Source organism: Delphinapterus leucas, chromosome 12, assembly GCF_059928025.1.
Source record: "Delphinapterus leucas isolate spDelLeu-1000000601 "Yukka" chromosome 12, BTC_Dleu_Yukka2, whole genome shotgun sequence".
Lineage (NCBI taxonomy): Eukaryota > Metazoa > Chordata > Mammalia > Artiodactyla > Monodontidae > Delphinapterus > Delphinapterus leucas.
Window position 1 is genome coordinate 90230733 of NC_143140.1, and position 20471 is coordinate 90251203.

Genomic DNA, 20471 nt, shown 5'->3' on the forward strand with positions numbered 1-20471 from the left:
ATGGCTGGAATATTGGAGAGCACTGGGGCTTAGAAGATTCAGTAGGTGGCCTGAACCTTCTACTGTCTCTTCACTAATCTTCAGGAAACACACGCCGTTCACACTCAGAGCTGAATCTGAGGGTATTTTGGCAGCACAGGTGGGCGACCCGGTTGGCCCAGAGTTTGTCTCAAGCTTGGTTGTCATCAGACAAACAGGTGCCCAGCACTTCATTCCTCTATTCCCAAGGGCAACTTCTTCTAAAATGAAATTTCATGCTCAAACTTCAGAAACATATGATTTAAACATATGCCAGTCTCTTTCTCCATATTTGCAGCTTCTCAATCCTCCACCTCCCAGGCCCTTTCTTAGAATAGCTTCTTGTGGAAGCTATAGGCGAAAAGTGATTTTCCCCTCCTTTTATCTAGTCCATAGAAGTCTTTCACAAGAAAACTGAGCAGCCACAAGAAAAGAGAATTAATGACATTTTAGAACGTGATATTTTAATGCCTGAGACTATTTTCAGAATGACAGAGGAATTTTCCTTTTGGAAACACACAGTCTTACCAAAAAAAAAAAAAAAAATTCACCATGGACCATAACCAATGGACACAAGCTTCTGTCTTATCATCCCACTTTAAGAAAAGAGAGAGAGAGAATGAAAAAAGTTATGAAGATAAAAGTATCTTCAAATGACATAATGTGTTTAATTTGAAAGCAATTTTTTCCTCACATAGAGCAAGAATCTATTTCTATGAGATGAAAAGTGTATGAGACATAAGAAACACTGCCTATGCTTGGATACATGATAATTAATTTACACTGATTAGTTTACTACGATAAAAAGTGCAGGGCTTCCCTGGTGGCGCAGTGGTTGACAGTCCGCCTGCCGATGCAGGGGACACGGGTTCATGCCCCGGTCCGGGAAGATCCCACATGCCGCGGAGCGGCTGGGCCCGTGAGCCATGGCCGCTGAGCCTGCGCGTCCGGAGCCTGTGCTCCGCAACGGGAGAGGCCACAACAGTGAGAGGCCCGCGTATTGCAAAAAAAAAAAAAAAAAAAAAAAAAAAGTTCTTCTGTGGAACATTATTTAGCAGAAAAAATCAGATAATTGTAATGCTTTAGGTATCCTTAGGTTTAATACGCTGGGGATCCATTACAACTAAGGGATTTTGTATAATAAGGGTTTCTCAGGAGCTCCTAGGGACAAGAGCCACTTTTTCCCAAGGTATAATTAGTGGCTGCTAGATGGTAGGATTGGAGAGGTTCTGAGAAAAGCTCTTCCTTGACTGACCTGCACCAACTGACTCATGCCGGGGAACTACATATTATCCTTCCAAAAGCAAACACCACTCAGGGAGCTTTTTGTGGTCTTGTTGTGACTGACTCACAGAGTTATCCAATCTCCCAGGATGTGTGTCACCTCAATTCTCCAAATTCTCCCTAATTCTCCCTCAGTTTGCCTCGTGCTTCTAGACTCAGCTGAATCACAGTGTTCTCCATAACACCCTTCTTGACTAGTCTACAATAATCTCCCTAACAAGGCAGCATCATAATTTAGCTTTTAATTTTTCCCCTATCACTCCTAGACTAGTCAGCCCCATCACCTTAACCGAGGTCATTGAAATTAGGTGAAAACTGATTTAAATGATCAAATAATCAGGCGCAGTAGCTTATAGTTCTTTCACATACATATTGGAGAAACACAATATGTCTTTCTTGGTAATAAGTGACCCTCTTGGGAGGAATGAAGACTCGGTACTTAAGGGAATATGAGGTGAAGACACTGAAAGAATAATAAGGTAATGCTGAGGACAGTCATGACTCTACAATATTGTCCAGGACAGTGTAGTTTTATACTGCAATTTGCAACTTATTCGTGGATTATGAAATCTATAAATGAATAGGAATCAACACTTTAAAAATGAAATAGAGCTTTTAGAATGCTAACATGATTGCAAATGTCCAAGACTGGAAAATAGTGTAAAGCACATTGTAAATTTATTTGACCATGAAACCCTTTAGAGAGGGCACACTGAGGAGCTGGTACTCTTCCCATCAGAGTCTGGAAAATGCTGGTTATAGGCCAAAGCCTCTGAAGACACATCTGTCTCCTCTGTATATTCTGATTTCTACCCACCCTGCACTGTGACTCATTCAACATAACAGGGATACCCTAAGTAAGCAACAAAAAAAGCTGAGAAGAACTGGGAGGAAAAAAAGTAAGAAAATGCTTGAAAATTTTGTTTCGCTTTTATAAGGAATGAAAAATTCATTTCAATTCAGCCCCCAAATCTTGCAATATAGGTTTCTGAGAGGACTGCTTTTTAAGTGGTACCTTACAAAAAATGTTAATATATTAAGAAAATACTGAAAGTCCTTAACTCTAGTCACACTAGAACTAGAGTAAAAGGACTGAAATAAGATGGAGTATGTTTTTAGGAGAGGGCACTGGACAAGTCCTATTTGTTGTCCTGAACACCTGTTGTTTTTGTTGAACTGCTTTGTCTATCTCCTCACTGTTATTAACTTTTGATGAGTCTAAAAAATTGTTATATAAAACAGAAGAGAAAAATAATTGGTTATTTATGCATCAGAACTGACCAAAGTAGTAAAAACTAATTGAAGTAACCTGTTTTATTTTCCTTATAAACTCATAGCCTCTTTCTTAATAGGGCACAATGATTTTTTTTTTTATATTTATGGAAACTTGACATATAGACATTTTTTCTTCCTTTGGCAAATACTCTTTCAGGATTACGTGAGAGTACAGCCTATTTCACACAGTAAGATATTAAAATGAAGGATACTAATTCTAGATTTCAGATGATGAAGTCTTCTTCAAAATCCTTTACGAACTTTTCAGTAAATCATTAACAAAATGACTTAGTTGTTTGCACAGAAAAATTACTTTCCGTCAGGGAGATGAATAAAACGTAGCGTTTATCTCCTGGCACAGGCTTACTCTTCTGTGAACACTGTCTTCTTCATCTACACAGTTCTTAGTCATCAAACGTCTGATATTTTGGCATATCACTACTTTAATTACAAAAAAAAAATCAAGTGAAAATTAATTTAAATAGTCAAGTAAGTCAGGGGAAAATCAATCCTGATTCTGCTCATACGAATCTGTTCCATCAAAATTCCTATCTACTCTCATCAGGGAATTTGGGATTGTATTTGAATTTTCTTTTTAAGAAGCTCTGTTTGCCTGCCAGGAGTATAGACAGAACTAATACTGAATTTCAACTTGAAAGGCACCAGGTAGAATCTCATAAGTTTCATGGATGAAATCTTCTAACGTTCAAGGTAAAGTCTATCAAGCAGAAAAGAACAGAACTGAACGATCTCAAAGGACTGAAACACTGACTGCAATCTCAATTATTGGGAAAACTTTCCTTCATCCATCCTAAGAAGCCATTTTCAAAGCTCATCACATGAGCCACATTCTGTAAATCTTCAGACCTGGCTAAGTCCTCAGCAACAAAAGAAAAAAGAACCAAAGGAAATACAAATTCAATTAAAGAAGGGACTAAAACCAAAAGGTGTTAAGTGACAATAAAACAGCTTTCAATAATATATATAGAAGAATATATGAAGTCTACAGTATGTAAGGGGCTGAAGGAAACCAGGACCCTTCATTGATTCTTTGATTTATCTACGATAAATAAAAGTGGGGAGAGGACTGGCCAGGAAGAGTAAGATGAGTCACAAATATGCTCCTTCCCCTAGATCTTTTTCCTTCGTTAAGCTCAATATTTTGAATATTTACATCCTTATATTGATTGGCAATTATAGTAAAACAGAACTATTTGATGGAATTACATCCAATCATCCAAAAGTAAGATTACTCAAGATAGGTGGAGAATTTTCCCTCCCTTTCTCCACAGGTGGTACAGAGCTGGACGTCACGAATGTGTGGTTTGTAAAGTCTCCAGACCATGTGGCCCTATTTGGAAACTTGATTTGCCTAATCATTCCATCCCTTTCATGCTTGAGTTGTCTCTAGTATTTCCTGGTTGTGAATAACATTTTGTGACTATCTCTATGCATTAATCTTTGATGCCATTTCTAATTATTTCTTCATGGTAGAACTGAAAAGGGTTAAATTATTGAGTTAGCAACCAGGAATCATTTTAAACCTCACGATACATTTTAATCTGGTTGATTTAAAACATCTACTACCAACTCATTTGGGGGCTGCATTTTTGCTTCCTCATCCTAGATCCCCTTTCTGCTCTCCTTTTTATTCTATTATCTCTTGACTTTTTCTCCCAAACCTCTGTCCCACACACATTTGCAAACAATGCACCATCTCCAAGAGCGCCTCCATGAATCCCGAAAAAATCGTGGGGCTTCAGACTTTATGCTAGTTGTTGGTTTTGTTTGGTTTTTACGGAGTACCCTTATACCTTGCTCCTCTCCCTCCTAATTTAACTCTCCTGCTTCCTCCTACAGGAATGATCTACTTCCTCATCAAGGTTAGTAATGCATTCTGGTCATGCCTCATATGTGGCAAGTAGATCTCATACTCTCTAGAAGTGCTTTACCAAACAGCTGTTCCAGCTAGAAGGTGGACTCTAAGGGCACAGAGAAAAACACGATCGATCTCTGTATCATAAGAATATACCAAATGGCTTGGCACATAAGAGGTACTCCATAAATGCTTAGGAAATTTAATTACTACAGAGGAAATTCAAAAGACATCCCAGAGGCCTAGATTATGCTCTTTCAGGATAATTTGTAATTTGATAATGTAAAAATGCACTATTACACAGAAAGTAGATTAAATTAATTTCAAAATGTTCTACAAGTTTTACCAGATATTTCTGAGACCATAATGCAAAACTGGTTAGATGTCTTGAATCAAGAAACAATCAAAAAGTTAAGCCTTTTCATTCCCTCAAATTGTAGCCTTATTCAATTTCTTACTTTTGCTGTCATGTATATTGTGGACTTGAGGTTTTAGTGGTCTCTGTATTTTATCAAAAGCTTGCATTTTATAAGGAGAATTTGTATTAATTTCTTAATGTAATATGTGATTTAATATTAAACTCTTCCATGATATTTTTCCTTGCGATTCCCTGCTAGAAGTTTATTGATTTTGATCATCTATTAGAAGCCAACTCATGGACCAGAATATAATTGTCAGAATGTAACAGATTTTTCTAATAATTTCTATTTAGTTGATTAAACCTAGGTAATATAATACACGGTTCTGCTAAATAACTAAAATTTTAAAAAGGAATACCATTAGGAAGGTTTTTTCTGGATTACGGATGTGATCTATCATATAGTTTAAAATAATAAACTCAGAGGGAGGGGATACGGGGATCTATGTATACATATAGCTGACTCACTTTGTTATACAGCAGAAACTAACACAACATTGTAAAGCAATTATACTCCAATAAAGATGATAAAAATTAATTAATTTAAATCAGTTTTCTGTCTCAATGGTTGGTCTCTACTTTCTCCTCAGGAAATAGTACATGCCGCACCTCTGTTTCCCATCACAGTGGTTCTGAATATTGAAAATATGTTGCTCTTATCTTTCTAACCTCATTAAAACAGGATTCTTATCTTGTGCAAGTGTAAAAGGCCAAAGTTTTAAGTGAGCAAAGTCAATTTGATTGCATAAAAGCAGAAAAGAACACAAATACCTGTTCTACTTATCACAATCATTTAACTATAAATGAATCATGAAGCGTTTACTGCTTGCTCACTTTCGGCACTGTTCTGGGTCTACAAGAAGAAAAGAACATCTACATTTCAGAAGCTTACCACCTACTTGAGCAAGAGAAGTGTCCCACCGAAAAGCAATGTATGAAACTTGAGGTTATATGTCTGGATAAAATTTGAACTTGCTTCGAGCCTGCCCTCTCATGCATATTAATTCATGTGGATATTAAATACAATCCAAAATTATGGTTAATGTGTATTATTTGATGTAGAGAAGGAACTAAAATATTCTGCAACCATTTTACACATGGTGACATTTTAAATCTTATGGACCATCTAGGAGAATTTTTTAAAATGTCTTCTTTAGGCACCTCTTCTTGCAAACATTCTCCTTAGAATTTGGATGCCCATCCCCTCTTTTCTGACTTGCCTTCCTTGACTTGCACGTGACCATCTCTCTTCTGCCCCCTTCCTGTGCGACTCAGTTCCTAAAAACACGATTCCTGGTCCCTGTTACCTGTTGCTGGGACTACTATAGTCTTCCCACTAGTCCCACATTAGCAGTCTCCTCTGTCTCCTCCTCTCTGCAGTCCATATTCCAGTCCCAAGCTAGTGTGTTCCTACGAGAGCACAGTGGCTTCACACCATTCCTTTGTTCACGAATGGTCATTAGCTCTCCTCTAATAACCAGATTAAGGTCAGTTTCCATGCTGGCAGTAACTCTAAGTCTAACCCTAACCCTAACCCTAGCCCTAACCCTAGACCACCTACCTGTGCATCTGTACCTCCTATTACTCTCCCATACTCATCCTTAGAGCCTACCCGGACCAGGCTCTGCATTTAAAAACATCAGATGATTTGCTATCTCAATGCCTTTGCCTTGCACATCTCTAGCCATTAAATTCTACTTATCTTCTGAGTCCATCTTAAATACTCCCTTTTATTTAGTAATCACCTATGAGCATTACATCGATGCTCATATGTGAGCACTCCTTTTCTAAAATGCAATAGTACTTAATGCTTACCTTATGGAAGTGGCCATAGTTTTCTTTACGTTACCCTTATTTATGCACTGCTCCCAATCACTAGATTTTCAAATACCATGAAGATAGGTACTTGGTACTACTTACATTCTTATTCTCTAGTTCACTCAGCAGAGTAATTTGCACATAGTAGGAATAAGGTTAATATTTACTGGATTGACATTTAATCAAGCTTATATATTCTCTCTAAAAATGTAATCTAGGAAATGAATTTAATCTAGGAAACTAACTGTTAATCATTAGTGACAAAATAGAATCTTAAGGCTGGCTTAATGGCAATATAAATAGGTCACTTTATGGGGTAAATGGATGTTGTAGGGATGGGGAAGGTTCTAGACTTAATATTCAGGTTCCAGTAAGAGAGATGAATGGTTTCCTAAGACCCATGAATATCTGCATGTCTTGTTTTCCCCATGACACTATTTTGCAACTGAATATATCAATATGAGGTGGTACATTCCACAAAATGTAGTGAGGGCACCTTCAGGATTTGGATCTTCCAGAGGAATCACATTGCACTCATTTGGCATCATCTCTGCCAGTGACTAGAATTCCTGCTGTCTGCAGTTTTGCTGTGATTATTTATACTTTTATGGGCTTACTAACAAGAATCACAAGGCATAATAGAATGATCAGTTAGATTTTCCCAAAGTAACTTGTTATTCAGAAGAAAAATATCTCCAGGAAAGTATCTTTAATTATCCTGGAACAATTCACCATAAGAGATATCCCCAAATGCCCCTAAAAGTTCCCAAATCGGGACAATTGTTATTTGTTTATCCAGTTTACTGAGAACTATTTGAAGCATCTGACCATGCTGGAACTTAAGGAACTATCCCTTAAGATGGTACTTTCTGTCGAGCAGAGGTAACAAAAGGACCAAGCTAAGGAAGAGCTCTCCCAAGAATGAGTATCGGAATCCCTCCAGTAGAGAGGGCAGGGTGGCTCTCGACCCACCCAATTCAACTTTGAGGGAGTATACATTACTCCAGCATTAGTTCTTTTCCCAGGCTCCAGGGAGGAGACTGTATGAGAGAAGTCTGGCTAGGTTCAAGTACTTCGCTACCGAAGCTCACAGGTTTATCCACGGAGTCTGCCACGTCTGACCATGTGAGCACACAAGGTCTCCTTAGAGAATGGGTGAGAGCACAATCCTCTGGAGAGTGTGATGAGGACATTGGACCAGGACGCTTGGCGTACAACAGCAAATAGGCCCTGGGAAGGCAGTGTGTGCCATCTACGGATGCTTGCCTAACACAGGCAGAATATTATCCTCTCAAAGGCAACCGACAAGCTTTGATTAAGTAGAGATAAAATTGTATTTAAACCATAATGGAAAAGAATATAAATATGTATTCATATAATATTATATGTATATATAAAGAATGTATATGTTTGTATAACTGAGTTGCTTTGCTGTACAGAAGAATACAACATTGTAAATCAACTATACTTCAATTTAAAAAATTCACTAAATCAACCATTATAACTGAAACATAATTTGTAATATATTATCTCCATTAGACACTTCTTCCTTGTATGCAAACATAAAACTTGTTAACATACAAAACAAACAAATACACAAATGATTCTCCCTAAATCTTAGCAACTTACATTAAAGAAAGTTCCTCATATGACTACAGTTCCTTGGGAATATTATTATTCATTTATGTGCCATCATTTCACAGAGTGAATACCGACTTAAAATTTCTCAAAGTGCCAGGCCTGTCTGTACTTTGAAGACAATTATGTCAATGTCTCTAACTTCCTGTGTATGTCATACTCTTTTCCATATGGAAGAGGCTATCAATTTTATGTCTGCGTGAAGGAGAGGAATCATAGGACATTTCACCTGTTAAATCACATCTATTTTAAGGAAAGAAATATGGTAAACACATTTTCTCTATAAAGAATGCTGTCTACCATTATTTCTCATTAATCAAATGTGATGTGTAGCTTGCTAAAAAGCCCTATAGCATTTTCCTAACAATTACAGCTCCTAATCTGTATCACATGCTGCTTCATTTTAAGCCAAAGGGACATTCTGGAAATCCATAAATACTACAGGGTATAAAGAGGGAAAAAATATAACTTGTACTATAACTTTTAGCCAGAGAAAACAGAAACAGAGAAAAGAGAAAAACAGGTAATGCTTTCCACATCTGAGTGATAAAACGTCTGCACAGAATTCCTACTGACTATATGGGAACAGTCAGGAAATCATTCTTTTAAAAATGAGTTTTAAGCAGAACAGTAATCTAGAAAAGCATCATAACACATTGCACCGCCTGGAGCAGCCCCACAGCATGGCATGATGCCTTTAGAAAGCAGAGTTCGGTCCCATAGTGCTGTCTAGGGGAGAATGTGAGTGAAAGAGAGGGAGTGCTGTGCACATTTGTATCCACTCTACAACAATCTACCATTGCCCCTGGTGCCCGGCATCTGCTCTGCACCCACAAATCTGGAATTAGGCTTCACGTGCCTGCCCTCTGCAGCTACAAGCTTTGCATCCCAATTAAACCAACCCCACTGTCCTGGAAGAATAGCCCTGCTCAGTGACTGACAAACATTTAAGAATGTACGCATGTGAAACTAAGATGAAAATGAAAGAGACATTATTTATGTGAAAGGGCATTTAAAGATGAATAAGTTATGTGAGGTTGAGAAAGTATGCCCATTTAGAAATGGATGAGACAGTTGCTGAAGTATGGAAGACTAGTTGTGGAAATGCTAGGGCAAATCAAGTAGACATGTAACAGTTGTTATTTTACAATGGTCATAGAAAACTTGCTAATTAGTATTTATCAAAAGAAGTTTTTGAGTGGACAATCTTTTTTTTTTTTTTTTTTTTTTTTGCGGTACGCGGGCCTCTCACTGTTGTGGCCTCTCCGGTTGCGGAGCACAGGCTCCGGACGTGCAGGCTCAGCGGCCATGGCTCACGGGCCCAGCCGCTCCGCCGCATGTGGGATCTTCCCAGACCAGGACACGAACCCGTGTCCCCTGCATCGGCAGGCGGACTCTCAACCACTGCGCCACCAGGGAAGCCCTGCACTTTTTATATCTAGAGTGTGAATGCTATGCATGGGAACGCCCTAATCTATTTGGTACTCCGGAATTTTGTTATACAACAAAAGAAATCTTAAAAAGTGACATCATTTGGAATTCAGAAATTGTATTTACACTGAAATGTTTATTACAGTGAAATATAGCAGAAAGGCTTGTAAGTTATAGAACAACATTAGAAGCTTATGTGTCGTCTGAAGTTTTCCACCAAGTTTATGAAGACGGTGGAGGGATATTTCTACCACAAAAAAGTAACATTAATTTTTACACATAATATTAGAAACTAAGTATTTTCTATGCAATATACTCCTATGCTGGGACTTCCAGATCTTTATGTCAAAGGTCCTGGAAAATCTATTGAGGGTATCATGTCAAAACTCAAAGTTGTCAAGTATTACTAATGATACCTCTACTGTGTCCTTATACAGAAATGGTGTTATTTTGAATCTAGAGCCCAGAAATAGACCTAAACATACATGGGTATTGGATTTTGATGAACAAAGTCAACCAAGGGGAAAGGAATGAGTGCATATCCATATAGGTATGCATACCTAACACCGTAGTAAAATTAACATGAGCTGGATCCTAAATCTAAATGGAAAAGCCACAACTATAAAACGTCTAGGAGAAAACATAGGAGAATATTTTATGACTTGAGATTATGCAAAGGTTTCTTTGACAGGCTCTAGCAATAACTATAAAAGAGTAATAAATTTAAAATGTCTCTTCATCAAAAGATGATATAAAGAAAATGAATTAACAACCTACAGACTGTCAGAAAATAGTCATAAAACATATATCTGACAAAGTACTGGCACCTAATATATATACGAAAGATTCTGGAAAGATATACCAAACAATCCAATTAAAAAATGAGCGGAAGAGTTCTCAGAGCTCCTGGTATGAGCTTCTTCCCTTGGGTGGATTCTTGGCTTTTCTCCCAGCATGGCCCCCAAACACCAGTCTTCACTTCCACCCCAAGCAAAGAAACCGAAGAAACCGAGAAGGACTCCTGCCTCCAGGCCAGAGGAAACGTCTGCTTCTCCGAACTTGCCGAAGGAAGAAAAGGAACAGCAAGAAGCAATTGAACACATTGATGAAGTACAAAATGAAATAGACAGACTTAACGAACAAGCCAGTGAGGAGATTTTCAAAGTAGAACAGAAATATAACAAACTCCACCAACCATTTTTTCAGAAGAGGTCGGAATTGATCGGCAAAACCCCACATTTTTGGGTAACAACATTTGTTAACCATCCACAAGTGTCTGCACTGCTTGGGGAGGAGGACGAAGAGGCGCTGCATTATTTGACAAGAGTCGAAGTGACAGAATTTGAAGATATTAAATCAGGTTACAGAATAGATTTTCATTTTGATGAAAACCCTTACTTTGAAAATAAAGTTCTCTCCAAAGAATTTCATCTGAATGAGACTGGTGATCCATCTTCAAAGTCCCCTGAAATCAAATGGAAATCCGGAAAGGATGTGACAAAACGTTCAAGTCAAACTCAGAATAAAGCCAGCAGGAAGAGACAGCATGAGGACCCAGAAAGCTTCTTCACCTGGTTTACTGATCATTCTGATGCAGGTGCAGATGAGTTAGGAGAGGTCATCAAAGATGATATTTGGCCAAATCCATTACAGTACTACTTGGTTCCGGACATGGATGATGAGGAAGGGGAAGGAGAAGAAGATGACGATGACGATGAAGAGGAAGAAGGACTGGAAGGTACTGATGAAGAAGGGGATGAGGCTGAAGGTGATGAGGGGGAGGGAGGAGAGGAAGGTGAAGGAGAAGATGACTAATGGAACACTGATGGATTCCAACCTTCCTTTGTTAATTTTCTCCAGTCCCTGGGAGCAAGTTGCAGTCTTTTTTTTTTTTTTTTTTTCTCCTTCTCCTCTTGTGCTCAGTCGCCCTGTTTTTGAGGTCTCTTTTCTCCTTTATACCATGGCTCACAACTTATTTTGGGGGGAAATACCTTGAGCAGAATTCAGTGGGAAAAGAATCTCTACCCCTTTCTGTTCCAAATTCATTTTTATCCCTTCCTGTCTCAACAAAAACTTTATGGAATCAACACCACCATGCTCTGTGGGAAAAAAGAAAAACCTTCTGCTCCCTTAGCTCTGCTGGAAGCTGGAGGGTGCTAGGCCCCTGTGTAGTAGTGCATAGAATTCTAGCTTTTTTCCTCCTTTCTCTGTATATTGGGCTCAGAGATTACACTGTGTCTCTATGTGAATATGGACAGTTAGCATTTACCAACATGTATCTGTCTACTTTCTCTTGTTTAAAAAAAGAAAAAAAAAAACTTAAAAAAATGGGATTATAGAAGGTCAGCAAAGGGTCGGTTTGAGATGTTTGGGTGGGTTAAGTGGGCATTTCGACAACATGCCTTCTCCTTTGGCATGTTTAATTGTGATGTTTAATGGACATCCTTGCAGTTTAAGGTGACACTTTTAAAATAAAAGTCTCCTAATGAAAAAAAAAAAAAAATGAGCGGAAGACCGAAATAGACATTTCACCAAGGAAGACATACAGATGGACAAGAGGCACATGAAAAGACACTCAACATCACTAATTATTAGAGAAATGCAAATCAAAGCTACAATGAGGTTTCACCTCATGCCGGTCAGAATGGCCATTATCAAAACATCTAGAAACAATAAATGCTGGAAAGGGTGTGGTGAAAAGGGAACCCTCCTGCACTGTTGGTGGGAATGTAAATTGATACAGCTACTACGGAAAGCAGTATGGAGGTTCCTTAAAAAACGAAAAATAGAACTACCATATGACCCAGCAATCCCACTACTGGGCATATACCCTGAGAAAATCATAATTCAAAAAGAGTCATGTACCACAATGTTCATTGCAGCTCTATTTACAATAGCCAGGACATGGAAGCAACCTAAGTGTCCATTGACAGATGAATGGATAAAGAAGATGTGGCACATATATACAATGGAATATTACTCAGCCATAAAAAGAAATGAAATTGAGTTATTTATAGTGAGGTGGATGGACCTAGAGTCTGTCGTACAGAGTGAAGTAGGTCAGAAAGAGAAAAACAAATACTGTATGCTAATGCATATACATGGAATCTAAAAAAAAAAAAAAATGGTACTGATGAACCTAGTTGCAGGGCAGGAATACAGATGTAGACATAGAGAATGGACTTGAGGACACGGGGTGGGAGGGGGAAGCTGGGGCAAAGTGAGTGTAGCATTGACATATATACTATACCGAATGTAAAATAGCTAGTGGGAAACAGCAGCATAGCAAAGGGAGATCAGCTTGGTGCCTTGCGATGACTTAGAGGGGTGGGATGGGGGGATGGGAGGGAGGCTCAAGAGGGAGGGGATATGGAGACATAGGTCTGCATATGGCTGATTCACTTTGGTGTACAACAGAAACTAACACAGTGTTGTGAAGCAATTATATTCCAATAAAGATCTATTAAAAAATATATATATATACTTTAAAAAAGCAAATGATACACAAGTATTGAACTCTACATAGTGGTGTTCATTATGTAGCAATGTATTTAGAGATGACGTGTAATCATGTCTCTAATTTACTTTAAAATGCCTCAAAACCAAGACAGATTGGTAAGTGATTAGAGATAGATAGATGGATATTTAGGTAACAAAGAAAGTACAATAAAATATTAATTGCAGAATCTAGGTCCTGTGTATATGAACGTTCACTGTACAATTCTTTCAACTTTTCTGTATATTTGAAAATTTTCAAAATATAGTTTTGAAAAAAAAATCCACACGTCCAGGAACCGCTGATCTACAGTACCAGGACTCAGTTGTTATTCTCTGATAAATGACTTTCCCCCAGAAAGGAAATGCTTGTTCTCTTCCCTCTGGATCCCTCCACTGCACAGCTTCTCACACTCTTGTCCGTTTCATATCCAACCTTATTTCCTTGTTTCACAAGGAAAAGAACAGCCTTATTTTTCTGAAAGCAGATTACACTTTACGGCAGTGATGCTAGTAATTTTCACTTCAAAGGACTGTTATTTGGATGCTGTTTGTTCAGTTTCCCAGTTTATCTCATAGCCTTGCCATTCTATTCAATTTGACTGAAATTAATACTGCTTTAGTTGGTCCTGCTTCACCATACCAAAATAAGACAGAATGGAACTAACAACAGACATTTTTATTCTATACAAAAATGTCTGATCACTTTAACATTATTATTTTAGGTACACTTAACCCTTAAAACCAAGTATCAGGTTTAGACTGGCAGATTTGATTCATGAAAGCCCTCAAATAGAGCTCAGACTGGACATGCAGGGACTGACCCTGATTTTCACTCTCCTTGGATTATTTTAATTTTTTTTTAAATTAAAGAAAACAAATGACCAGCTTTACATCACTGTTATTCGCATCAGTGAATATCTACAACTGTTTCTCTTCTTAGAAATCCATTAAAATGCGCCATTTCTGATGCCGACCTTGCCCTCTGCAATGTACTCCTACTGGAACAGGGACAACGTCAACATCAACAATGTAAGCCATTTCTAACTTAACTAGTCTAGAGTTCGTAAGAAATAGTCAGCTTTCACTGGAACCAGACCCAGAACAAATCTGTGTGTGGAAAAGTAGGTGTTAAAGTCCCCTTTGTCTTCAAAAGATCGGTTTTATATGATTTTACTATGTAGTTTTGGTATGATTTAGTCTCGTATGATTTTAGCTAATAAAACTGTATGCTTCTTTCTGGAGCTGCACACATTTAGAAACTAGCTGGTTCATTTCATTTGATATATACTTCACTGTGAATGACTGAGTAAATGAGGTCTTAAGACTTAGGGACTCAAATCTTTGCATATATGCAGAAGACTAAGTACTGTTAAGTGCTGCTCAGGATGGCAAAGACTGAGGTTTAGTTGCATTGACAGCAAGTAAAATCTAGATCTTCAGAGAACTAAAGTCTATGTTTCAATAGGTTTAACAACTTCAGTTGAAAGCACATTTTAAAAATTGATACTCATAAAAAGCCCAGCAAAAAAGAAGCTATTTATAAATCAAGCCTCTGAAACAAGAATATAGAAACCCCCAAAATATCTTATATAATTATTCATTTTTTAAAAAGGTGATTATGACAACATGCAGACATGAATAAGAAAAATACACTGAAGGGAAAAAAATGCAATAACCCCAAAGAAACCTAAATATATTTTACGGAAAAGAGTAGAAAAGACTGTGCATAAAGACGAACAAGAGAAGTAATTAGCTTGTCTATCTGGGAGAAGAAAAAGGTTATTGTAGCTTTCTATGCACGGGAAGCTAGACCAAGTGTGAAGGGAGAACCTCACAGTGTGAACAGCTAAATATAACCTAGAAATCCCATCTCCTGGTACACTGCAGAGTTCCTTAAAAAAGGCTTCCGAATGTAAAGAGAGAGAGAGAGGAAAAAAAAAAGAGGTTTAAGGATTATGAAACAGAGGAAGAAAGCCAAGTGGGACACCATGATGACTGAGGTGATGATTCTCTCCAGAACAAGGAAGTGTGGCTGAGAGCCTAAGTGAGTTCCTTCTTAGTGCTTACAGATGGAGATTAATTGTTCCCTAATCTGAACTCTACAATGTGCAGGTTGGAAATGCTTCTTCATGGAGTGTTCAATACCAAGGCCTCCCAACTAGACCAATGACTATGCTAAATGTCTATCCATCTTTTAGGGCAAAAAGGCAATCATCCAAGAGAGCTGAAAAGATGTGGGAAAAAAATTGGGAAGTTATTGACCAAATGTACAACCCTCTCAATACAACTAGCCACTGTGTGAAAGAATGGGTTGGTACACATATTGTTCTTAGGTTTTAAAATATTCTATAGCAGGACCAGGGGGTTACAGTACAGTGCATCACTTTCAATAGTTTTGCCAAAAAACTGGTGAAGAATAATCAACGGGGGCAACGCACGGTTTTTCAAAGAAAGGCAAAACCCTCCAACAAGAAGTGTATTTCCTCATGAATTAAGTTAATAGTGCTCTTCAACCATTTAATAAAATATTTATTGAGTACCTTGCATTGTTGTCAGTGTCAAGGTACAAGGGAAACAGCTGTAAATAGGAGACACACTCTGCTCTAGTAGGAGGAAACAGATCATCTCAACAAATTAACAAGACAATTTCAGCTAATCATAAATGATACCAAAATATAATATATAAAAAAGTGTTAAAAAGTAATTGAAGGAGATACTTTAAAACAGGTGACCAAAAACACTTCTCTGAGAAAGTGATATTGAAGGTGGCCATACAGTGATGAAGAGGTGCCGCCCATTCCAAGGTCTGAGGGAAGGCATTTCAGGCAGGGTACCTCATGCAGAGACCCCCGAGGGAATGAGCTTCTGAGCTGGAAGAACAGAAGGAAGGACAGAGCGAGCAAAGGAATGCTTGGCTATAAGATTTATTCATTCACATCTATTTCTAGCACTTACCAAGGGCCATACTGTGTTCCAGATACTGAAGGTATGGAAGTGAACAACACTGACCAAATCCTTTCCCACATGAAGCTGAGCTTCCAGTGGAGTCTCTGGTGGGATCTGAGAAGAGGACAAGGCTAGATCATAGGGGTTGGGGTTTCTGCGCCACAATACGAGTTTGAATATTTTGCCAAGTGACTGTGACAAACCCTTTTCTACCCCATGCCACATCCCCTTAGCACACATGATTCTACCACAGCTCTCAGGGACAAATGAAGGCAAGATGTGAAAGTGAAAGGGTCTACTTGACAACATTAAAAAAGCTCATATCTGGGGCCAAAAGGTCCACTTTGCTGAAAGCCAGGCCCTGGGATTAATTAAAAGCATTGCTGATTACATAGGACCCTCTGCTCTAGAGGAGTTGGTAACCCGTCTTTAGCAGAATTGCTCATACTACAGACAAGAATTTGCTTTTCTTGACATCAATGCCTCTGCCAGCTCCACTATTCAAGCACTCTCAGAATGCCTGCTTTACCAAAACGAGATCACATATGCCATTGCATGGAATCGAAGAACTCTTTTAATGGTGAAGGAAATGGAACAGTGGGAAGTAGGATGAAAGATTTCATTGATTCAATTCTATGCTGTATCACATGAAAGCAGCCAACCGAATAGGATGTTGGAAGGGTCTATCTAATACTCAAGTTAAGGAATTTAGCGCTTTTCTACGTATGGTAAGATGCAAGAGTCTTGGCTCACTGAAATCATCCCTTTGAATATGCACCTCAGCCATCTAGGGCCAGTATCTTGAAACATCCTGAGTTTCCTCAGGGCTCACCGCAGGGAGTGGCTGCAGTCTGATGGCTGCTAGATGGCAGGCATCCTTTCAGTCCTGAGTTTCCTGGGCTCACATTGGAGGGGCTGCAATCATTGATGACTCTGACATCCTTTGTTTATTGGTACGGCAGGAAATATTTCATTTCTCAATACATTAAACTGTATCAAGAATGAGGAACCAAGCTGATGAGGTGGCCTACAGTGACATGTTAGGAAATTAAAGAAAATGTATGGCTAAGTTCTAGCATTGTTAAATGCAAGGTGCGGAATTCTGAGGATTAAAAGACAAAAATAAAAACTGTATATGTAAAATGAAGAGTCCAAAAGATCTGCTGTGAGGAAGGTAAGGGAATCTGAAAGTTCCCACAGAATATTCTCTGAAGAAACAGTCCCCCACCAATGAGCAACTTCAAAGCAGCCATCAAAACTATAGGAAGCAGTCAGAAGCGTTTTGGATGTACAATTTAAAAAAGTTAACCCACTCTTACATGAGACATTGGAATGTTGACATTTGCAAAGCTTTTGTCAGCTGTCACGCAAATGGACACTGGAGCTGGAACTAGAGCCTGGAGTTGACTCTTGGCCCAACAGGTACTTTCTGTGTGACCTTGGATGACCACTCTGTGCCTGGGTCTCTTTCATCTGTAAAAAAACAGACTATTGAAAGAGCACCTTCATCGGAGTAAATGCTATTTCAATTTTGCCTATTGTTTTTATTATTGCTTGGCAAATACCAAGGAATATCGAATGGAACTAGTGACTGATTAGAAATTGAAACTGCAGGAAAATTAGAGATCTGGCAAGTTGACATGTACTGTATGAACTGAGAGAAAAAAAATAATTTTCAGAAAATAATCAGCATCTTGAACAAAGTGAACTTTGACTTATTTCCCAATTCTGAAATAGAAAGCTAAGAGGGCATTTTTTTTTTCCAAAACAAGTAAAATTAGGATAACTAAGATTAAGCGTTTCATATAATAGTGAGAAATGTATGAAATCCATTTCTCCAAAGAGGTGGCAGGGACTTAACCAGCGTTTGTAAAATTCTGGGAAAGTAAGTCATGGAATACACTAAAGGGACGAGATCTACCAAGACTGAGCTTGGTAAAGGGTCTTAATGAGGCAAGTCACCAACGATGGTCCTTGTTGATTCTGCTCGTTGTCTTATTTAATTTTTCATGATCGTGCCATGAATAACTTCATGAGATACAGAATGTGTTTAAAGAAAGAGCATTAATAATAGTTTTTCATTTCAGACAGAAGGATCATTAAATAAAAAATGCATACTTTCACCAATTCAACAGACATTTGTTGAGATGTAATCAAAAATGAAAGGATGTCTTTGAAGACAAAATTGCTCAAAGGTTAGGGGTAAACTGCTCTTGCTATTAGTAAAATTCAAGGGCCATTATAGGGAGAAATAAAATTATAATATCAATCAGAAAATAAAATTTCTGATATTTTCAAAGGAACCAACAGAATAAAGAATAAAGTTGCATATCCTTTTTTTTCTCCAAAATCTTTATTCAACAGAAATTATAATAATAGGCTTCAAAGTAGAATCTAGGAGACACATTGTTACATTACTCTTGTTTCACTTATCAGTATCGTGATGCTATCAAGAAAGAAAATTGAAATAACCAGTGACGTTTACCAAACAGTATGCTCGTTCCTGTCATCTCTATCAAATAATATCAAGGAATGATATAACTTCATCAGCTTTAATGGTCATATCTGTGAAGCTAAAGACAGTGTATAAATGGTTGACTTGTGGACAAAGAGAAAACATGAAATACCAAAATAGCTTGCTGGCTGGGTGTGACGCTCCAACTGGCAAGTTTCCTCACGGACTGGCCTTCTTCAATCAGCACCATATCCTACAGGTACTATCCTTGCTTCTTGTAATGGTTATGTCACCTTTATAGTTGAAAGCACATGAAAAGATCTCATCCATGTGTCCCTCAAGAACCTGGAAGCACTAACCAGTCTGAGCATCCAGATTCTAGCTGTTTTGTCCGAGCTGCCAGTGAGAAGACGGTTCCCTTGGGGGTTGAAAGAAATCTTTGAAATTTCACCTTCATGGCCTTCCAATTCAGTAATGCATTTTCTTGTGGCTGCACTGAAAACTCTTGCTGTCCCTGCTAGTGTTGGAACACTAACTCCTGCAGAGGCAGGGGGGCGGCTGTGGCTCACTGCCGGGACAAGGACATACGCACATCCTTATAAGACAAATTTCTTCCTCTCCCTATTTCTTCAAGTATGCTGACTTGAAAAATGGCTGCAAAAACTATTGACCCTTTCTATCAGCAAGTAACAATGCTTTATCATAGGTACAAGCTTAGAAAATGATTAGGTACAATTAAAGTTGAGTATTCCTACAAAATCCAAGACCGTGTATTGCTTTTTTTTTTAAAGTTTTTTCTGCCTAGTGTTCCATCACTAATAATAGAAGAACTAAATTTGGAGTTCACATTGGCTACTTGAAAATTTACTTGCAATCTTGCATTATGTATAGAACTTGCCCATGGTTTAAAAATAAAAGGGGAATACAGACATTTGCAAGGTAAACTCATCCATTTCATCCATTATTCTAATCTGTTTTACAAAAAAGATCAAAGCACAACTTGGAGAACAAAATAAGTGACAGAAAAATTGCAGAAGTATGTCAATAACAGTGATGTTTCAGAGATCCAGGAGACTAGCAACTAATACGAACATTATCCTTCATCTCTCTAGATATTACATTATCACTCTTCATGTTATTATAGATGATACGTATTTCTATTTTCTTGGAAGGTTCTTTTCTGGCCACCCAGATTCCTCAGTTCTATACCTCACTATACTAGTGAGAAGGTACACTAGGGTAAAGAACAGCTAAGTATTAGAAAGATAGGGGTCCTTAGAAAAAGGATGGAGGCCAAAAAAAATTTGCCATATTTCCCTGTTTTGGTTTGTTTTTTTGGTCTGTTGTTTTTTTGGTGGGATTTCCTTGTTGCTGTTGATGATTTATTTTTCTTGTTTTGACTTGTTCCCTGCAGAGTTTGGGGTTATCTCAAAATCTTGTACAAAGAAGACAGCATTCTTTCAAAGTGATTGCCTTTTCTTCAAAGAACTTGCCTTTGAAACTAAGAGTGAGACCCCCAGGAAATGCCTCTGGACTTGAACAATGAGGAAGAGGCTGAAGGAGAAGGGTGACTTATTTACCTCTCCATGGCTCTCAAAATAATGTATTTTCTGCAATTATGTGTCTCTGATGAATTTAAGGAGCCACTTTAACGGGTGGTTTGTTTGACAAGAAGACATTTCAGACGGTCACAAGAAAGGTTTTATGAATTTTAGATTTTGATATTCATTAATATCCCCTCCCAAAGATTCCCTCATTCCCAAATTAATAATAAATGTGCCTACTTGCACCCAAAGAATTATAATAAAGAAACG

The 20471-nt window shown here is 38.1% G+C and overlaps 2 protein-coding genes across 2 annotated transcripts in view; one reads left to right on the forward strand and one right to left on the reverse strand.

Moving 5' to 3' along the window:
• Positions 1-20471, reverse strand: part of PRKN (parkin RBR E3 ubiquitin protein ligase) — a 1255012-nt gene that overhangs the window by 710699 nt on the left and 523842 nt on the right. The window lies entirely within an intron of this gene.
• LOC111168551 (protein SET-like) lies at positions 10698-11683 on the forward strand. The gene has a single exon (XM_022562310.3). The coding sequence runs from the start codon at positions 10713-10715 to the stop codon at positions 11571-11573; it is 861 nt and encodes a 286-aa protein (XP_022418018.2). The 5' UTR covers positions 10698-10712; the 3' UTR covers positions 11574-11683.